This window comes from Petaurus breviceps, unplaced genomic scaffold (genome assembly GCF_028583685.1).
Source record: "Petaurus breviceps papuanus isolate PSGF00001 unplaced genomic scaffold, PetGlider_PUasm1.0 185, whole genome shotgun sequence".
In the NCBI taxonomy this organism is placed as follows: domain Eukaryota; kingdom Metazoa; phylum Chordata; class Mammalia; order Diprotodontia; family Petauridae; genus Petaurus; species Petaurus breviceps.
The window spans coordinates 2,798,982-2,820,820 of NW_027185797.1; the positions used below are offsets into that span (position 1 = coordinate 2,798,982).

At 39.4% G+C, this 21,839-nt stretch overlaps 1 protein-coding gene across 1 annotated transcript in view; it reads left to right on the forward strand.

Annotated features, from left to right (window-relative positions):
- KIF15 (kinesin family member 15) overlaps positions 1-21,839 on the forward strand; it is a 63,946-nt gene that overhangs the window by 25,817 nt on the left and 16,290 nt on the right. Inside the window, exons 17-26 of the mRNA XM_069088331.1 lie at positions 3,277-3,474; positions 4,793-4,900; positions 5,282-5,387; positions 9,055-9,220; positions 11,156-11,306; positions 17,021-17,106; positions 17,609-17,678; positions 18,053-18,139; positions 20,184-20,288; positions 21,004-21,126. Of these exons, the coding sequence (XP_068944432.1) occupies positions 3,277-3,474; positions 4,793-4,900; positions 5,282-5,387; positions 9,055-9,220; positions 11,156-11,306; positions 17,021-17,106; positions 17,609-17,678; positions 18,053-18,139; positions 20,184-20,288; positions 21,004-21,126 (1,200 nt within the window). The remainder of the gene's footprint in view (positions 1-3,276; positions 3,475-4,792; positions 4,901-5,281; positions 5,388-9,054; positions 9,221-11,155; positions 11,307-17,020; positions 17,107-17,608; positions 17,679-18,052; positions 18,140-20,183; positions 20,289-21,003; positions 21,127-21,839) is intronic.

The following is a 21,839-nucleotide window of genomic DNA, read 5'->3' on the forward strand; positions in this document are numbered from 1 at the left end:
ATTGTCTTACATTATGTTAAACTCTTGTTTATTAGTTATTTTTGTTTATGATGGTTTTGGTAACTTTATATTCTTCCTTTTTTTATTATTTAATCAAAAATTATGTTCAACATGAAAATAATATTTTAAGATAATTTTTAATTTTTCCCTAGTAGAAAAAATGTAAGCTCCTTCAGAGCAGGCATTGGTTCCTACTTGTTTAAACTCTTGGTAACCAGCACAGTAACTGGCAACACTTGATAGGTCCTTGACAAATGTTTTTTGAATTGAAATCAGTTCACATCACATATTATGCATAAGAAAGTGGCCTTCCTGGGAGCCAAGATGGCAGCATAGAAGCAGGAAAACTCTGTGAACTCCCCCAATAACCACCTCAAATACCTACAAAATATGACTCTAAAGAAATTTTAGAGCTACAGAACCCACAAAGTGACAGAGAGAAACAAATCTCCCAGTGAAGGCAGCCCGACAAGTGGACAGGAAGTGGCCATCAAAGTGTGCTGAGAGCTGAGCCCAGCCCTTTGGGAGCCCGTGGTTTTAACCCCAGGGCAGCCCAGACCAGCAGCTGCTAGAGTGGATCACCAGCAGCTGTGGCGGTTTCCAGAAATATCAACCCATAAATGCCAAAGACAAAGTAAAAGGTCAGTGTAGAACTCTGTTGGAATTGAGGAGGAGTGGGAGTGCAGTCTGGCCTCTGCTCCCAGAGCGAGAAGCAGCTAAGGCAGCCGTGCAACTACCTCCACATGATGACTTCAGAGCTCCTGACCTGGAGATTGTAATGGGGCCAAGTAATCTTTCAGAGGGTAATCACTCTTGCTTTAACCTGCCTGGATCTGGATCGCAGTCTTGGGTAGTGGTCCTGAGGTGTGTGACCAGTGAGCCAGAGTTTGTGGGAGCTGTAGAGACGGCGCCCTCCTAATAGCTCCGGCAGCTGCGAAAACCCCAGAAATTTGGGACAAAACTCTCCCCTCTGGAAGCAGAGTTCTATTGTGGCAAGGAGCTCAAAAGTCAAGTAATTGAGTGGCAACATGAGCAAGCAAAGGAAGCAAAACAAACACAGCAATCCAACTTTAGATTCCTTTTTTGGGGACAAAAAGGATCAAAGAATGGAACGGCAGTAGGAAGACAACAAAGTCAGAACTCCTGCACCAAAAGCTTCCAAGAAAAATGTGAATTGGTTACAGGCCATGGAGGAACTAAAGAAGGATTTTGAAAATCAAGTAAGAAAAGTAGAGGAGAAATTAGGAAGAGAAATGAGAATGATGCAAAAAAATCATTGAAGAGGGGGTGGCTAGATGGCGCAGTGAGTAAAGCGCAGTCCCTGGAGTCAGGAGGATCTGAGTTCAGTTCTGGCCTCAGTCACTTAACACCCACACAAAGAAATTGTCAAGCAAAATTGCCCTGATATTCTAGAACTAGAGCGCAAAATAAAAATTGAAAGAATTCACTGATTGTCTCTCAAAAAAGATCCCCAAAAGGAAATTCCTTGGAATATATTATAGCCAGGTTCCAGAGTTCCCAGATCAAGGAGAAAATTTTACAAGCAGCCAAGAAGAAACAATTTGAATATTGTGGAAACACAATCAGGATAACACAGGATCTAGCAGCTTCTACATTAAGGGATCAAAGGGCTTGGAATATGATATTCCAGAGGTCAAAGGAGCTAGGATTAAAACCAAGAATCACCTACCCAGAAAAACTGAGTATAATGTTTCAGGGGAAAATACGGTCATTCGGTGAAATAGAGGACTTTCAACCATTTTTGATGAAAAAATCAAAGTTCAATAGAAAACTTGGCAGTCAAATATAAGAAGCATGAAAAGGTAAACAGGGAAAAGAAATCATAAGGAATTTATCGAAGTTGAACTATTTACATACCTACATGGAAAAACGGTAATTGTAACTTATGAAACTTCTCAGCATGAGGATAGTTGAAGGGAATATAAATGTGTGTGTATGTGTATACATACATATATGTCTATAGGAGGGTATATATGCCTATGAATATATGTGTGTGTATATATGTGTACAGGTATACATAGTCAGAGGGCACAGGATCAATTGAATAGGAAGGGATGATATTTAAAAGATGAAATTGAGAGGTAAGAGAGTAATATAATGAGAGGAGAAGGAGAGAGACAGAATGGGGTAAATTATCTCATATAGAAGAGTCAGGGGAAAACTGTTACAATGGAGGGGAAGAACAGGAAGGCAAAAGGGAATGGGTCAACCTTACTATCATTGAATTTGGCTTAGGGAGGGAATGATGTACACACTAAATTGAGTATCTTGCCCTACAGGAGAGTAGGGGGGGAAGGGAATGAGAGGGAGCATGATGGAGAGGAGGGCAGGTTGGGGGGGGAGGGTAGTTAGAAGCACACACAACTGGGAAATAAGATATATAGGCACTGGGATATGGAGATCCATCTTGCCCTACTAAAAAGTCAGAGGGGGATAGGGGAGGATATAGGAGAGAGCAGATTCGGGGAGGGGGTATACAGTGGGATCGCTGTTTTGGAGTGGTGGGGAGGGGAAAGACGGAAAAAGTTTGAAACTCAAAATCTTGTGGAAATGAATGATGTAAACTAAAAATAAACATAAAATTTAATAAAAAAAAAAGAGTGGCCTTGCTAAAGCCTTTCTAAAATACGAAATGTTAAAGATAGCCCTGACATTTTGAATGTGGGAGATTTGGGTGACTGGTGGAGCCATGGACAGAAATCATGAAGGAAAAAGAAAAAGCATGAACTCAGTTGAGTCTTGAGCATGTTGAGCTCAGGAGGAAAATCAAGACCACAGGCATCAATCTGGGCATCCTCATCAGTCATGTGTAAGAGGTGGCCAATGAAGCTGTGGGAAGAGAAAAGAAGGGTTAAAGGCAAAGACTTGGAGGATCCCCATCCACAAGGGTGGAGGAGGGGAGATTCAGCACATTAGGAGACCAAAGAGGACTGGTCAGACAGAGCAGGAGGAACAAGATCCCAGAAGCCAAGAGAAAAGGCAGTATCCAGAAGTAGATGATAGTTGACAATGTCATGCACAGAGATTGAGGAGGAGGAGGGAGGAAAGGCCAGTGATTTTCAAGATATACTACACACACTGCTTATAAGTCTAGGGGTTATTTTTTAGAGCCTGCTCTGGCCCAAGAAATTTAGAGGGTGGTTTCTTATCTTCATCTGATGTACCTTACCATGAGACACATCTCTCTTCACACAGTTTTTAAATGATTATATTAAAATGTACTAATGCTACATTTCACGATCATTTTTGCAACAGATCATAACTACTCCAACAAAGGCTTATCAGCTTCGGTCTCGATTAGTACCTCGACTAAGTCCTGAAATCCTGAACTTTAGCTCCATGGACACCCAGAACACAAATGACTTGAATACGGATATATTCAATGAACCAGTTCCTCCAGAGATGAATGAACAAGCTTATGAAGCCATTTCTGAGGAACTCAAAATGGTTCAGGTAACTTGTTGCCAAAAGAAAGGATATTAATGATATTCTCTGTTTTAGGCCTTTATTTGTCTTGAATTTTAGCTGTTTAATTTCCTGCAGTATTAAAATTGATTTTGTGTTTAAAAGTTATCTTTTTTTTTTGGAGGAGGGAAGGCAGGGCAATTGGGGTTAAGTGACTTGCCCAAGGTCACACAGCTAAGAAGTGTTAAGTGTCCGAGACCAGATTTGAACTCAGGTCCTCCTGACTCCAGGGCCAGTGCTCTATTCACTGCGCCACCTAGCCGCCCTAAAAGTTATCTTAAATGTAGTATAATTGAAAGGTGGCGTATATGCAATTTTCCATATAGGGATTGCTTTGGCTCTTTCTTAGCTTTAATAAAATCTTAGGGTTTGCTGGTATATGCTTATACTCCAATAACTTGAGTCTAAAATCAATCTAGACTTTGTTCCCTTCCTGTTCCAGAGAGGGAACTTTCTAGAAAACTATAGGTTAATCCAGAGTTTCGATGAGTAGTTGTTTTAATCAATGCTTTGCCACATTAACAAATGCTGAAAAAGCCTAGCAGTGATCCTGAAACACATTGGGTTTTCCTGCCACGAGGTGGACCTTTGCCTTTTTTGCAGATTTTTGTGGTGTTTCAGGTTGTGGTGACGGCTGGCACAGTGAAGGAGTATTTATTGCCACCATGCGCAGAGCTTGGAGGTGTGCCCCTGGAAGGCAGCCCTGGCTCTTAGGAAGCTCACACCCTTTATTTGAAGGACAGCATATATAGAAAGGGTAAGCTGAAGGACAGGTGGAAAGCCACGGCTGCCATCTTACATAGCTAATTGGTTTGAGTTTACCTCTGATGGGGAGGAACTGGGAGTAGTGGCAGCCTCCAGAGAGCTAGATGAGACTAGGGAGGGAAAGGCATCCATGTAGTGTTTGTATCTGTTGGGCCCTTGGGCCTCCCCGTTGGGATATGGGCAGTTCGCAGGTATCCCTCCAGTTCTTCTTCTGGTAGTAGTAGGAAGGAAGGAAGAAAACAAATACTTATTAAGCACCTACTGTGTGCCAGGCCCTGCGCTAAGTTCTTTACAAATATTATCTGATCCTTACAACACTGGGAAGTAGAGCTGCTGTTATCCCCATTTTATAGTTGAGGAAACTGAGGCAGACAGCAGTGATCTCATATGCCCAAAATCACCCACCTGTTAAATGTCTGAGGCTGGATTTGAACTTCTAGAGTCTTCCTGACTCCTAGCCACCTAATTGTAGTAGCGGCATCATTTGTGATCTTTGTAAAATTACCTTTATCTCTGATTGGACCTTTTGTCACTTTTTCAGGAACAGCTGAGTGTTCTTCAGACAAAGCTGGATGAAGAAGAAAGTAAAAGCATGAAGCTTCAGCAGCATATTGACAAATTAGAGCATCATTCCACACAAACACAGGAGGTACAAAAGTGTAGAAAATAGATCCTAACATAAGAAGGTTAAGTAAGAAAAAAATTGCATGTGACTTAGGCATTAAAGGAGAAAACAAAGAAATAGACATCTGAAATTTTATGAAACAAATATATGACTACTGGAATGAATTCTAACTTACTATGAATTATCAGATAGTGCTATTGATTTTTGCTCCCCATCTTTTTTCCATAAATATTCAAGCTAAGAAAAATGGGAATCTTTGGTAATTCAAATGTAATCAATGTCCAGGTTTTTTCTTATTACTCAGAAGACTTTAAAACATGACTCCTTTAAATAGTGAATTATTTTCGATGTGATTTGCTGTTATGCCTCTCTCCTCTTTCTTAATGGTGATCCTTTTTTCCAAAGCTCTTCTCTTCAGAAAGAACTGATTGGCATAAACAGCAGCAGGACTATCTCGCACAACTGAGTTCCCTTGAAAAACAGCTTCAAGATGCTCACAGCAAGAATGAGTGTGAGTGTTGGTAACTTGGTGCTTGGTGAGGCTGGCTTTCTTTTATATAGTTTCATTCAAGTCTTGTGAGTTTTTGTTTCTTGCTGCTCAAACAGCCTTCATGGTCTGTATTTTTTTGCTGAAGCTGGACTACTTATATTTTGTTTGTAGCAAGTGTATTAATCATAGTACATCCTCTGAAGCAATTTTCACAAATATTTCCGACACTTGGAAAGAACAGTATTATTACCATTTAAAACGTTTATGCTGCCTTGGAAAGTACCTGTAAACTATTGTGTGTGAATCCTTGTGTCTTGTACTTCTGCACTCCTGTGCTTGCACCTGAAGTATCATCGATGTGAGTACTCCCTCCAGTGGCACAGAGTGTGACCTTGTCCTGCAACTCAACTTGTCCGTATTCTCTTGTGGGTTTTGGAAGGGCTTCCATCTAACATGTTGGCACCCGCCCTTGAGCTCTCTTGACATGGCATGGATACCAAGAGAGCAAGTGGGCCCTCATCAGTTACTACTCATTTTTGATATAAAGCCATCTCACCACTTCTTCTATTTATAAATCTCCCTGATAATATCCTTTACACCATTTCTTTGGTGCAGTTGCTTTTGGTCATGTTTTAGAGCCTACCTATTCCTGCCATGTACCTCCTCATTCTTTGGGAGATCCAAAGTTGATTTCTGGGTGATTCCATGACTCACAGACATACACTGTCTGTGTCACTGGAAGAAGATCCATATTAAAAAAAAGAAAAAGATGAGTCTTTGTTTTAGGAAGAAACTTGGAATTATTAAAATTTCCCTAATGCATATCTAACCCACTTTCTATCTCCTTTTCATTTCTGGGCCTAGTTAATTTTTCAATCAAATTTTTTTAAAATCATGAAATGTTTTATTTTTTCAGCTCTCCCTCCCCAGGGAGGGGGGGAAAAAGCCCAACCCTAATGAGAAATATATGTATTGAACAGAACAAATTCCTATAGTGGACACTTCCATAAATTTTGTTTCTCATTCTGCATTTAGTCCAGTCTTCATTAGGGATCTTCTGAAATCTGGGTCACTGTGTTGGTCAGAGCTCTGAAGGCTGCATAATTGTTCACTTTTACAATGTTGATATTATAGTATGGATTGTTCTCAGCTCACTCTGTATCACTCCATGCAAATCTTTCCAGGTTTCACCGAAACAGTCTTTCTTCATTTCTTACAGAATATCTCATTATATTCACATTGTTACTGCTCTTAGTCATGGCCACCAACTCTTCCTGACCCCATTTGGGGATTTCTTGGCAAAGATGCTGGAGTGGTTTGTCATTTCCTTCTCCAAACTCATTTTATAGATGAGGAGAGTAAGGACAACAGGGTTAAGTGACTTGCTCAGTGTCAGATAGCTAGTAAGTATATCTAAGGCCAGATTTGAACTCATGAACATGAGTCTTCCTGACCACAGGCTGGGCGCTTTATCCATTGTACCACCTAGCTGCCCTACATTCACATACTTTAGATTATTCAGCCATTCTCCAGTTGATGGACATCCCATGTCTTTGTCACAAGAAGCTGCTATAAATATTTTTGTACATATAGAACATTTTCATATTTCTTTTTTTTTTTTTTTGGAGGGAAATTGGGGTTAAGTGACTTGCCCAAGGTCACAGGGCTAGTTTTTGTGTTAAGTGTCTGAGGACTGGATTTGAACTCAGGTCCTGCTGACTCCAGGACCGGTGCTCTATTTACTGTGCCACCTAGCTGCCCCCCTTTTCTTATTTCTTTGAGCCCCGTAGGTCACAGGCCTCGTGGTGATCTCGCTGCATCAAAGGGTATGTATGCACAATTGAGTAACTCTGGGGACATAATTCCAAACTGCTCTCCAGAGTAGCTAGACCAGTCCACAGTTCCACCGCTGGGGCATCAATGGGTCTATTTCCTTGTAGCACAGTCATTGTTTTCTTTGTTTTCCTGCTTTGCCAACCTATTTAGTTTTCCATCTGTAGTATCTCTTCAAGGTCTATGTACATCTTAGTCTGGAAAGTAGGCATTCTTTTTTTCTGCTTAGTTTTTCCTATGCAGATAGTTAGACCAAACGCATTTGTTATGTGGTTATGGACCTCATTTAGGAAATACTTGGAAAGCCCAGAGTAGATCAGATTTCAGAGTGTGTGAGGATGTGGAAACCAGGTTGTAAAGGATGTCACCTGACACCTACAGCAATTCCCATGTGATCCTTGGGGCTCCAGCCACTGGAGTTCCTGAAGCTGGGAAGTATCATGGCCAGACCAGGCTAGGAAAGTCACTTTGTGTAGAGGATGTATTAGAGTGGGCAGAGATGTGAGACTGGAGACCAATCAATTTGGAGTCAGAAGACCTGGATTTGATTCAGGATTTCATCAATTACTGTGATTGTGACCTTTGTCAGGTCTTTAACCTCTCTGATCTTTGGTTTCTTCAAGAGGAAATGATAACAAATGCTTATATTGTGCCATCATAGGATTGGTGTTAGGGCCAAATGAGTAATAATGAGTTCTGTTTTCTAATTACTGCCCTCCAAATACTCTTATAATCTGGGGATATTGGTCTCCCTGCCATTTTTCCCACAAGATAACTCCCAATTCCATCTTTTATCACTGGCTGGGCTTCTTTCCTAGAAGCTCTTCCTTCTCATTTCTGCCTCTTGATTTCCTTCAAGTCTCAGTTCAAATCCAACTTAGTGCAAAAAGCCTTTGCTGATTCCCTTGATTTTAGTGCCTTCCTTCTAAGCCTATCCTCATTTTCTCCTGTCTGTATCTTCTCTGTACATAGTTGTTTGCTTGTTGCCTCCCCCATCAGACTGTGAGCTCTTGGAGAGCAGGCACTGTTTTCTGTCTTTGTAGTCCCAGTGCTTAGCACAGTGGTACAGTTGGTCCTTAATAAAAGCTAATAGGACTGGTTGACTTTATCTCTAAAAATAATTAGTTTATGAAAGAAATCCTAAGTAAAATCATAGGCCCAGAAGTAGAGGAGGAGGAATATTTTGAGTCCACAAGTATACTAGACTGTTAACTGCTTAATTGTCCAATTTCTTGACTTCAAATTCAGCAAAAACAATACTTCAGAAAGGGTTTTTTTTGTTTGTTTTTTACTTTGCTGATACCCTAATTATTGGCATGATGAGTTAAATTTGAGTTCATTTTATTACTTCAAGAATATGAGATTTTCATGGGAGACATGGCTGCTCCCTCCACCCAAGGAAATCACAAGCTTGTCACACCACAGCAGACACACAGAGCAGTTGATACTTTGATGAGCCCCTCTGACATTCTGCTGCTTCTCAGACTTGAAGCACAGTCAGCTTTTGTAGGGCTTTATGAGTGTAGCTTTTACTGGCAATGGCTTAGAGAAGCCATTGGGCTTTAAAACTGCTTTCTCAGGGATCTCTGCCTCCTGACTTACCCCTGCTTTCTTTCCAATCCCAACTCAAATCCCACTTTGTGTAAGAAGCCTTTTCTCTGGTTATCTTCACTGTCTTCTTGTTTGTATATATGTCTATGTCCCTAGGGCTTAATGAGTGCCCGGCACAGAAGAGGCGCTTAATAAACCCTAATTGACTATTGGCTGTCACATCCATGTCACAGTGTGTGGCGTCAGAATAGATTGTTAGTAGAGGCAGACTCATTAATCCTACAAAATTAATGTTGTTTTTCAGTCATGACAAGTGAAATACGGGACCTGCGTATAGTTCTTCAGTCTGCAGACAAGGAACTGTCTTTAATGAAATTGGAATACAGTTCATTAAGAGAAAATCAGGAAAAGGAGCTCAGTCAGCTTTCCCAAAAACACATGGATGTGCAGCTCCAACTAGACAATGTCAGGTATGGCATTCTTGCTGTTGATGAGGTTGCCTGATGCTTTAGATGACTGATTGTCCAAAGTTTGTCATACAGATTGTGTGTAGAGTTGTCCAATAGAGTTTTTTTTTCTGTAATCTACTTGAACATTAACTTTGTTTTGTTCATGTCAACCATCTCCATAGCTTATTGTGATAAGCAGTGTTTTGTGTGTCTTGTTATTGTCTCTTGTATCTACTCTTACTTTGAAGAAATAACACAGGTACCAGTGCTTTGAGCCATTTGGGATAGAAAGATGGATAACTTTAGAGTCACAGATCTAACACTTCCTGCCTGGGTGCCCTGGGCCCTCTATGACATGGGGAGACTCACTGCATGACATCGGAATAAGTTGGTATTGCCGACTTGGCAGAGTACTCCATAAATACAAGAATACATTTCTCATTCATCAAGCTTTTCTTTTTCACTAGCTCTGTTCTAAGTACTATGCCTGAAAAGGTAGAGGCTATGAAGGAGTGGGTGCTTTCAGGTTGCAGCAGACGGAGATGGGCTTTAAAAGCCTAGCAGAGGAGTGTGTATTTTGTTCTAGAGGCAAGAGGAAGTCACTGGAGCTTCCTGAGCAAGGGTGTGATGTGATAAAAGCTGTGCTTTAGAGAAAGATGTCAGTCTGGAAGCTATGTGGAGGAAACTTTGGAAAGTGGACCTTGGTTTCCTCTTCTGTAAAATGAAGAAATTGGACTCAGTGGACTTCTAAGGTCCTTTCACACTCTTTTAAGTCTGTGATCCTGTGACCTTTGACTTCTGTTCCATCTCTGAATTTATAATCCCATTAGCCTAAATGCAGACAGGTTCTCCTTTACTATGGCAGTGGGTGAAGAATCTGGAGTTTACTCTTAGGTTCAAATCAAACATTGCATTAATGATTTTGATTAAGTATCACCTATCTTCTTGCTTTAATTCTTAAGCAGAATATACCGTAACCATAATTAAAAGCAACTTTTGCTTGATGACTCAGGATCGTATTATGAAAATCAGTTGTGATACTATGCCATAACTCAGTAATGTCCTGAGGGCCTATTGAGATTTGCGAGCTCCTATGTTAAATGACCCCATAGTACTGTGCTTTTTAAAATGGCATCTCCTTTTTTGTAATGTGTTCATTACCATCTGTTCATCTGTCAATTGTCATTTCATGCTGTTGTTGATGCACTTTTCTTTAGCAGTACTCTCCTTTTTTTCTTTCTAATATTCATCGTTAGAATAAATCAGAAAAAAAAGATCAAACCACAACTTTATGAGAACTGTATCAGAAGAAAGAATAAATCTTAAGTAGGTTCTGAATGAAGAAGTGAGGGGCTCTTTGGTGGAAAAGTGTATAGACTTTGGGGATTTTTTTTTTTGGTTGGTCAGAGGATGTTTTAAGCTAAGGGAACTCCAGATAAGTGAGTAAATGAAACCATTATTCAAGTATGTTAATTTTGAGTAACAAAAAATTCTTTGTTTCACCCAAGATTCTCTGTTAAGTAGTGGGGCTTAGTGTGCTTAATGATTTAATTTTGAAAACAGAATTTTTTTTTTTTACAAACCTAGCTGTTTTGTAAATCAAGTCCTACCTGTAATGAAACCACGCTGCAGACTGCCTGGGAGGTGGTGAAGAAAGCTGGCTTTCTCAGTTAACCTCCTTGCTAGGATGTAGTGGAAACAGCTTTCTCTCAAAATGAATCAAGCTCTGTCCTCTCATATCTTCCCTGGCACAGAGTAGTTGGATGGAATTGAGATATTTTTAAAATTGTAATTCAAATGAAATTATTAGGTACCTTCCAACTTGAAATTGTGTTTGCTGTGGAATAATTAAATTGCAAATAGCATACCCCTAAATAACATGAATAACTAAAATACATCGACTGTCCCTGTTTAACATTGTCATAATGTTTTCATATTTCATATTTTCACACGAAGACTAGAGCATGAAAAAGTGCTTGAAACAAAAGCCTGCCTGCAGGACTCCTATGATAACCTCCAGGAAGTGATGAAGTTTGAGACTGATCAGCTTTCCAAGGAACTCCAGGACTGCCAAGAAGCAAATGAGACTCTGCAAACTGAACTCAGTGTAAGTAAGGCTTGTGCTTTTGTTTTTAGTTATTGCCTTGAATGATGAGATCACAATCAGTAATGCTCAGTCCCATTTGAGAGCTGGCATTCACACTCCTCCCTTGCCCTTGAATGTTTTTGCCAGTTTGGGTTTTAGACTAACTTGAAAGCTAGTTATCCCAGCCGTGAGTGGACCCAAAACTCTTAAAATGCAATTAGCTGAAGAGTGTTATTAAAGCTAAATCTCATCAGTTTACAGTTTTACTGAAGCATCCCTTCCAAAATGTTCAAAGCTGAAGCCTTGCCTAGTGCTAAGGGTCTTAAGGGTAAATCATTTGAGAGATCTCTTCTAGACACAATTTTTTTTTTTTTGCTTTTTGGAGGGCATTTGGGGTTAAGTGACTTGCTGAAGGTCACATGGCTAGGTTGTGTGTGTGTGTGTGTGTGTGTGTGTGTGTGTGTGTGTGTGTGTGTGTGTGTGTTAAATGTCTGAGGCCAGATATGAACCCAGGTCCTCCTGACTCCAGGGCCAGTGCTCTATTCACTGTGCCACCTAGCCACCCTTTCTTCTAGACCCTATTGATGGTTGTAGCTATTATATTCACTTAAGAGTCATTATGTATTGCCATTCACACAAATGCCATGTTGATTTTTTTAAGCCAGATTCTCACAACACATGGAAATCCTGTGTAAAATTGCCCTGGGGGACTTGGAAAATGAATAGAAATGTCATTGTTATATGAATAAACATGGCATACATAGGAAAAGACTTGCAAGGTTCTATTGTATGTTTTTAGCTGCCATTAAGAAGGTAACATGATGGCTGAGTTCAACATGGATACAAGGTGGCAAAGTTCTCACATGCTGATTTCTTGCTCTTTCATCTCTGAAGTGCTTAAATGGTTGATGGTTTGAAGGAGAGGAAAGCATCATGCACACATGTATTGTCTTTGTTATGTTTTCATGCTTACAGGGGTTAGACTTGTCTGTCTGCAGTTTAGCAGATGTTTCTTAGGGCCTTAGTGTGTGTCAGGCCCTGGGGATGCAAACATTGAAATGAGATAGGTCTTGCCCTAAAAGACCTGAGGGTCTAAAAGGTAAAACAACATGTCCATGAAAAATTAACATACATAATATGTATAAGGTGATTTCTTAAAGGAAAGCACTAGCACCTTCAGGGCTTTGAATAAACTTCCTATAGGCAAGAGCACTTGAGATGGGCTTTGAAGGAATTCAGGGGTCCTGAAGTGGAGGGGAGGAGGAATTGTATTCTTGGCCTTGGGATTAGCCAATATGAAGGCACAAAGGTGGAAGATGGATTATCTGGTCATGTGCAGCCAAAAGGCCTGTTTTAATTATAACATGGAGAATATGAAGGAAAGCTTGAAAAAATGGTTGGAGCCAGATGATATAGGACTTTAAAAGCCTTTATCCTAGAGACACTGGCACCCTGAGAGCTTGCTGAGCAGCAGAGTCAGAACTGTGCATTGGGATTATCAATTTGACAGTTGTGTGGGGGGAGGCCAGTGTGTGGGGGAGAGCTGAAAGGTAATTAGAGACACAGATGAGCCTTAGCAGCTGATTAGACAGGAGAATTGAAGATGAGAGAAGTCAAGCCCTGCTCCAAAGTCACAGGCTTGGTTGATGGGGAAGACGGTGGTACCTTCAACAAAAATAGGACAGTTGAGAAGAGGCACAGTTTTTCTGGAGAAGACGGAGTTCTGGTTTGGTCATAGTGAATTTGTAGATGCCTACAGAACTTCCATTGGAGGTGTCCAAAGGTAGTCAGTGATATAAGACTGGGTTTAGGAGAGACTATAGCTGGATATATAGATCTAGATTTAAGTCACTGAAGTTTTTCTTGAACTGATGGACTATTTTTCATATAACTCTGTGACAATTTTGATCATTTTATATCCCATCTTGAAAACCTTCAGTGGCCCTCATGTCTTAGCCACCATCTATGGTGCCCCATTGCTTATGAAATAGTATGGGGGGGAGGGCGGAGTCAGGATTGCAGAGTAGAAACAGGACTTCCGCTGGGCTCTGGCTCCCACCACCTCCAATTCATGTAAAAGGTGACTCTGAACAAACTTTGGAGCTACAGAACCCACAAAACGACACACAGAAACTAACCTCCCACTGAGGACAGCCTGGCAGGCTGTCAGGGAGCAGCCAGCACAGCGCTGTGGGAGGCAAGCCCAGCCCCATGCAAGCCGGAGGTTTTAGTTCCAGGGTGGGCCTGACCAGCCTCCAGCTGGAGGGACTTCAGATCACCAGCAGCTGTGGCCATTTCCAGAATTATCAACCCATAGATGCTAAGGACAAAGTGAGAGGTTGTGGCAGCTTTAGCTCCTGGCCTGCAGACTGTAGGGGGATGTAGCAGCAAGCACCCTGGCGTCCCTAGGGTGGCTGCTTACACAGGTTCTTGGATCTGCTTTGATAAAGGAAAGCAACTCAAAATGGGTTAACAAGCTTACTTTAATCAGTCAAACATGTATCGTTTACCTAGTTTAGGGGGAAAAGGTCAGCACCCGAACTTCAGAATACACAGACAGAATTATCAAGTCAGAGAAACAGATCAAGTCGACAGATTTCCAAACTGTCCAACCATTACATCCATACCAAATCAACATCTGGGTTTCAAAGCCGGGGGGTTCTGGACAACGGCTTTCCAGAGTTTCATCTGATCAAATCACAGAACATTTCTCAAAGTGAGCCCCAAAACAAAGCCTCAAATCAGGGTTTATATACCTTTCTGCTGGCTCAGAGAATGTAACAACCTTATTGACTCACTGGCCAATCAAGAAGTATCTACTGAAAAACAAGCCTCCCACCCCAGGCTACAGGTGCACTTTAGCCTAGGGGCAGGGAAGATCTTACAAATTTACATTCCCATTACAGGGGACCTAGCAACCAGTCTGAGGGGTAATCGCTCTTGCTTTAACTGGCTTGGATCTGGATTGTGATCTAGGGTGGAGGACCTAGGTTGTGTGACCAGCTTGCCAGAGCATGTGGAGGCTTCACAGAGGGCACCTAACTAATACCTTCAGCAGATAAGAAAATCCCAGTGTTTGGGACGAAGCTCCCCTCTCTGGTAGCAGAGTCCTACTGTGGCATAAAGCCCAAAAGTCAAGTAATTGAGTGGCAACATGAGTAAAAAAGGGAAGCAAAGCAAACAGAGGAATCCAACATTAGATTCCTATTTTGGGGACAAAATGGATCAGAGCATGGAACAGGAGGAAGACAGTGAAGTCAGAATTCCTGCACCAAAAGCTTCCAAGAAAAATATGAGTTGGTTACAGGCCATAGAGGAGCTTAAAAAGGATTTTGAAAACCAAATAAGAGAAGTAGAGGAAAAATTGGGAAGAGAAATGAGAACGATGCAAGAAAATTATGAAATGAGAGTCAACAACCTGACTGAAGAAAATAACACCTTAAAAAATAGACTAACTCAAATGGCAAGAGGCTCAAAAAGGCAATGAGGAATAGAATGCCTTAAAAAGCCGAATTTGCCAGATGGAAAAAGAATCTCAAAAGCTCGCTGAAGAGAATCATTGCTTCAGAATTAGATTGGAGCAAATGGAAGCTAGTGACCTTATGAGAAATCAAGATACTATTAAACAGAACCAAACAAATGAAAAAATAGAAGGCAGCGTGAAATATCTCATTGGGAAAACCACTGACCTGGAAAATAGATCCAGGAGAGATAATTTAAAAATTATTGGACTACTGGAAAGCCATGATAAAAAAAGAACCTAGAAATCATCCTTCAAGAAATTCTCAAGGAAAAATTGCGCTGATGTTTTAGAACCTGAGGGCAAAATAGAGGTTGAAAGAATTCACCTATCACCTCTGAAAAAGATCCCAAAAAGAAAACTCCTAGGAATATTACAGCCAGGTTCTGGAATTCCCAGATCAAGGAGAAAATATTACAGGCAGCCAGGAAGAAACAATTTGAATATTGTGGAAACACAATCAGGATAACACAGGATCTGGCAGCTTCTACACTGAGGGATTGAAGGGCTTGGAATGTGATATTCTGGAGGTCAAAGGAGCTGGGATTAAAACCAAGAATCACCTACCCAGCAAAACTGAGTATCAGGCTTCAGGGGAAAATATGATCATTCAGTGGAATAGAGGACTTTCAAGCATTCTTGATGAAAAAAACAGAGTTGAATAGAAAATTTGACATTCAGATACAAGAAGCAAGAGAAGCATGAGAAGATAAACAGGGAAAAGAAATCATAAGGAACTTTGATCAGAGTTGAACTATTTACATTCCTACATGGAAAAACGATAATTGTAACTGATGAAACTTTTCTCACTATGAGAATAATTGAAGGGAATATATATAGGAGGGTATATGGACGTATGAATACGTATGTAAACTGTATATATGTGTACAGGTATACATAGATAGAGGGCACAGGACCAGTTTAATGGGAAGGGATGATACTTAAAAGGTGAAGTTAAGAGGTCAGAGAGGAATATAATGAGAGGAGAGAGGGAGAAACAGATTGGGGTAAACTACCTCATATAGAAGAGATAATGGTTACAAAGGAGGGGAAGAACAGGAAGTCAAAAGGGAATGAGTCAACCTTATTCTCACTGAATTTGGCTTAGGGAGGGAATGACATACACATTAAATAGGGTATCTAACCCTACAGGAGAGTAGGGGGGAAGGGGATGAGAGGGGAGATGATGGAAGGGAAGGCAGGCTGGGGGGGAGGGAAGTTGGAACCACCCACTTTTGAAAAAGGACAGGATCAAAGTAGAGAATAGAATAAGTGGGAGGTGGGATAAGAGGGAGGGAAATATAGTCAGTCTTTTGCAATATATCTACTATGAGAATGTTTTGCATAGCCTACTCATTTACAACCTATATTGAATTGCTTATCTTCCCAGTAAGGGTGGGTAACAAGGGAGGAAGGGAATGAATCTGGAATTCAAAGTTTTAAAATCAAATGTTTAATAAATATATATATATATATACACATACATATACCATTATCAATATTATTTTACATGTAAATGGGAAATAAGATATACAGGCACTGGGGCATAGAGATCCGTGGTGCCCTACTGGAAAGTTGGAGGGGGTATGGAAGAAGATATGGCAGAGAGCAGATTGAAGGAGGGGATATCCTGTGGGACTGCTATTTTGGGGTGATGGGTGGGGGGAAAATGGGGAGAAAATTTGTAACTCAAAATCTTGCGGAAATGAATGATGTAAACTAGAAGTTAATAAAGCATTTGATTAAAAAAAAGAATTGATATAGATATTGGGGGAAATTATCTTGATTTTCACTAGATGCTAAATAAAATTTAGCAGTTCAATTTAAAAAAAAAAGAAATAGTATCTGCTTTCTATAACTAGACAATTTGTTGCCTCCACTCTCAGACCAGCTCACCCCCACTTTGAACTTTGTCTTCCAAAGTTTCTTTTAGCAGCAGCCACACTGTTCTACTCATTGTTTCTCAAATGGGGCATAGTGTTGTGTACACTGTTTTCTTCTCATCTGAAAGTCCTTTCTTCCTACCTTCTCCCACTTACCTGAATCCTTCCCCTGTGTTCAGTGCCCATCTGAAGTCCCACTCAATAAAGAATATCTTACATCTGTTTCCCTCCTTGTCTAACACAGTTTTACTTGCACACAGTAGGTGCCAGAAAATGCAGATTGATTGAATAGGTATTATTGGTATTAATATGCCTATAATTGCACCCTTTAGAATGTGTTGGAGCTTTTAGAAACAGAAAAAGAACGTAATAACAAGTTGATATCGCAGTTGGAGGAAGATAAAGAAAATAATTCTAAGTGAGTACTGTTTAGTACTTTTTCTTCAGAATTATAGACTTTTAAATTTAATACCTTTATTAAATTTTTATTTCTGAAATTACATTGCAAACAATAACTTTTTTTTAAAGTCTTTGAAATAAATTTTAGGTCCTTTTTGTTAAACATTTAAAGTTTGAATTAACTTAATTTGTCAAATATTTGCCATTTAATCATTGTTGTTGTCTTTTGTTAAAGAGAAATTAAAAATCAAATTAAAAACCATAACCAGTATAAACAATTAACTCTCAAGTACTCTAAGCTTCTCTAAAGTAATCAAAATTGAATTTTAGGCAATTGAAAACATTTGTTGTTAAAATGTCTATTCTAATTAACCCCACATCTCTGTTTGATCTGATATAAACTATATCACGATCATAGTGGGGATGTAACTTAAAATTAGCTCTCTAAGTCTTGATTGCTTAGATTCATAGAATATTTCTTTGAAGTAAGTCACCTATGAAATCTATTTCTCCTCTTTCAGGAAATTCTTAGAAGTTCTTGATTCAATACAACAAGAGAAACAGAAGGAAATTGCTAAGTGTGAACAGCAGGTAACTAACATATCATTACATCAGTGTTGGAGATATTGTTGTTCTTAATAGGTTTATATATTATTTAGAAGATTAAAAATAAGATTTCTAGTCGTTCTATTTTATTAAATTAGCTTCCTACCTTCAGTGACTCAGAAATACTATATAATATATAGCTGTGGTCACTTAGATGAATTCCCTTTTGTGCACATTTGTCTCATTACAGCAGGATTTCTGAACCAATACTCACTGTTTTATTTTCAGCTAACTTTTTAAATAGATCTGGTTTCTAGAAAACATTGTACTTTTAAAATAGAATACAAATATGAGGCTGTCTATCCATGAGGAAAATTTAAATTCTGAAAAGAACCTACGTTTTCTTCCTCATTCCCCAGACAGTGAAAATAGAGAAACTAGAACAGAGCTTGTCCACAGCTGAGAAGACCATCGTCTCTCTGGAAAAGATGAAGGCTGCTGACCAGGTAAAAAGGTTGAAGGGTTTCTTACTCCAGGAAAGTTGAAGGTAAAGTGGTGTCCTTCTTGGCATAGACATGCTGATGAAATGAAAACCAGGACCCTGTTTCATCTTTTTCTAAAGTTTGACAAGTATTGAAACACTGCTACTCATATGTAGTAAAACAGGGACATGGAGTGGGCTTAGAAGAGGATGGAAGGAATCCTTGTGTCTTTTGTCTAGTGATCCTATGGAGTAACATAGTGGTTTGCTTGTTGTCTTCACCATTAGACTGAAGCTTCTCAAGGATAGGCGCTGTCTTTTGCCTCTTTGTATCCCTAAGCGCTCAGCATAGCATCCAGCACATAGTATGTGCTTAATACCTCTTTGTTGACTGACTGGCATTTTATATGCTATTAATAATGGAGACATGATCCCTTTCCTAACTTATGAAATATTGAATCGCTGCCATTTGGTAGCTAAGAAACCAAAAAAGCATAGACCAAAGAGCCTGGTTATTTCATTAGTTATGGTGGCATGTATCTCCTTCCCTAGTAACCTGAGGTTTTTTTTTGGGGGGGGGGGTGTTCCAGATTTTCAGCTTCTTGTTTCTATATGCTAAGAAACCATACAACTAAGCGCATTTAAGAATTCTCTTTTAGGGGTGACTAGGTGGCACAGTGAATAGAGCACTGGCCCTGGAGTCAGGAGGACCTGAGTTCAAATCCGGCCTCAGACACTTAACATAAAAAACTAGCTGTGTGACCTTGGGCAAGTCACTTAACCCCCATTGCCCTACCTTCCCCCCTCCAAAAAAAAAAAAGAATTCTCTTTTAGATAGGAGTGGTCTTTAGACCATATTTGATCTTAATGAGTAAAGCAGGAAGGTCTTGTTACAATTACCGGTGGTCATTTTCACAGCATTTGATGATATGTTCTAGAGGGATATGGTTGCTGGAAATCGCAATTATTGAGGCAATTCTCTTCTTATGTCAGTGACCTCTAAATTGGTCTGTCTTTCTCAAGGGTTTCTCTGTTTGAGCCCATTTCTCCTACTGCTGCTAAAGTGATTTTCCTTTAAGTGTAGAACTAAAAAATGTTGCACCCTTACTCTGTAAATTCCAATGTCTCCCTCTTTCCCCTAGGATCAAATAGAAACACTTTTGTTTAGTTTTTAAAGCAACCTTTCCCCTACAATTCTAGCCTCACTGTTAATTACTTCCCCTCCTTCTCTGTGCATTCTGCTTTTCAAGCATAGCACTCTTATCTCCCATGCGTCACCTCAAAAATCCCTCATTTCCTTTAAGATAAAGCCAAAGATGGCTTTACCATTTGAGCTCTTTCCTCAACCCCCAACTGTTGGTGTCCTCCCTCTCCAGCTACCTTACATTTCTACTTCTTACTTTTTAACTATTTTTTTCTGGATATACATATCTATGTACTTGTTGTTGACCCTGCTAAAACATATACTGCTTGGGAATAAGAATCATTTTTTGTATTTATATCTCCTGTGCCTGACAAATAAAGGGTACTTCATAAATGATTTTTGATTAATTGATTGGAGTTTATATGAAAGACTGAAGAAAATACTAGATATTCTTTGTCTCCTTGAAACTCCCACCCTAGATTTTGTATTTTGAGGTCTGTGAGTAGTCAAGTTTCCCAATCATCACCTGCAGGTTATGTGGCTTTTATTCCTTTAAGCCACTTTCACTGTTATTGTGAGATCCCAGGGAGACTGTTCTCTTTACATCTGAAGATCAAATCCTTGAATTTTACTAATAGTTAAGTTGTCAATGAGAAAAGTAGACATACGCACTAATTTTGGTGGTTGGATAAGCTGTTCTAGTCTGTATAGTCTTTCACATCTAAGGAATTTCTGTGAAACTTTACAGATCCCTTGGTATGCAGTAGGGTACAATAGTGTGGAACATAAGTGAGGTATAGATTAGAACTATCACCTTTTAAATGAAAATGGACAGGCAACTCAGAACTAGGAGTTCCCGGTCATTACCATTAACAAATAATAATGAATTCATTTTTATAAAATGATATTTTTCTGTCCTTTTTAGGAAACTGTGACTGATCTCATGAGTCAGATCCAGGACCTGAAAACATCTGTTAGTCAGAAAAATGAAAGTATAGATACGTTAACAAGAGAACTAGAGGACATTACAGTAAGTTCTAATAGTAACAAGATATCATTGTGTGGAATTGGATTGGATTTTTTACTACAATTCTATGCATAGAAAATTACCGCTTAGTATTTTCCTTTATTTCTTGTATGACTCTGTAACGCCATTCATTTGTATAGACTGCAACCTCTGTTCCCAGCAGTCTTCTTATGCTTTGCATTTCTTGCCTGTGTCTTAACCAAAACTTTTTATTCATGGTTAACAGTTAAGCTTCACAAAGATCTGTAATTAAGATTAGGATTACTGTACTATATGTCTCAAGTAAGCTAGGAGAAAACTGTAGCCATAGGCAGTATATGGTATAAATGAGAAACTGCCCATAACGCTTATTGGGGGGATATATAAATGGCATAGAAGATGAAATGGACAAGACAACAGTATGTAGGTATTGGCATTTAAGTACAGTAAAATCCCTCGTTTGTAATCTGATGTCAGGAAAAGTTTATACCTGCATTGGCCTCATATTTCTCCTCTGTTGGTCTCTTTGTACCTGTGACGATTTGTATCCCATTGCCCACTTGCCTTCAATACAGAATGTCCCATTCTCTTACCACCTGTAAAGTTTTCTCTGTTTTCCAGACATATGGTTATCTAATGTAGTCATCAGACTGGCATTTTATTGCATACTAACTTTTAAAATTTGCATTGTGTTCACATAAGTAGCTCTTTTGATCATATCATAACTGTTCTTCGTCAGTGCAAATATAACTCAACCTTGACTGAAAAAGATGACTGTAAAGCAGATTTAAAGAAACAAGAAGAACAGATTATGGAACTGAAACAAGCCCTTAATTCAAGAAAATTGTCTGATGATATTGAGGTAAATTTTTATATGTTGTATGTGTTTTTTTTACTAGATTACCTGCAATATATATGCCTGTCTTTATCAGCTACTGTTAGTAAACTTAAGCAATTAGATGGTGGTTTAAACCAGATAACTTCTTTGCAGAAATATTTAATCTTGATTGCATGGGAATTATGCATCTCGATGGTTAGTTTATAATCTTAAGCAAGAGAAGCAAGATGTCCTAGTGAGCAGAGATCTGGCCTCAGCGTCTGGAAGGCCCGGACTCTTGTTGCACATTTAGTTATGTTGCTCTAGACTGAGTTTGGAGGATAAACAAAAAGAAGTATTAAAGGGGACTTTTAAGTTCTCCAGTTTTCATGACTGGATAAATTATGTTATTGACAGATTTGGGAAAATGAGAAGTATAAATGGATTTGAAGAGGGAAATAAGTAGTTTAACTTCTGTTGTTTAATTTTCTTTTGATAAGTTATCTGAATGAATATTTGCCATAGGCAGCAGAAAACATGAATAGGAAGTTAGGACACGTGGTTAAACTGGAGAGGTAGATTTGGGGAAGTATTTGATGAAGGTGACGTATGATAGAGAAAGCCAAAACCTGTTAAGGGAGAAGAGTCTAGAAAGAGCTAGGGATGACAGAACCAAGACAGTCACAGGCCCAGGAGGAAATAGTTTCATGGAGGGAGTGATCAAAGCTTTAAAATTTGCAAAGTCCTTTCTATCATTT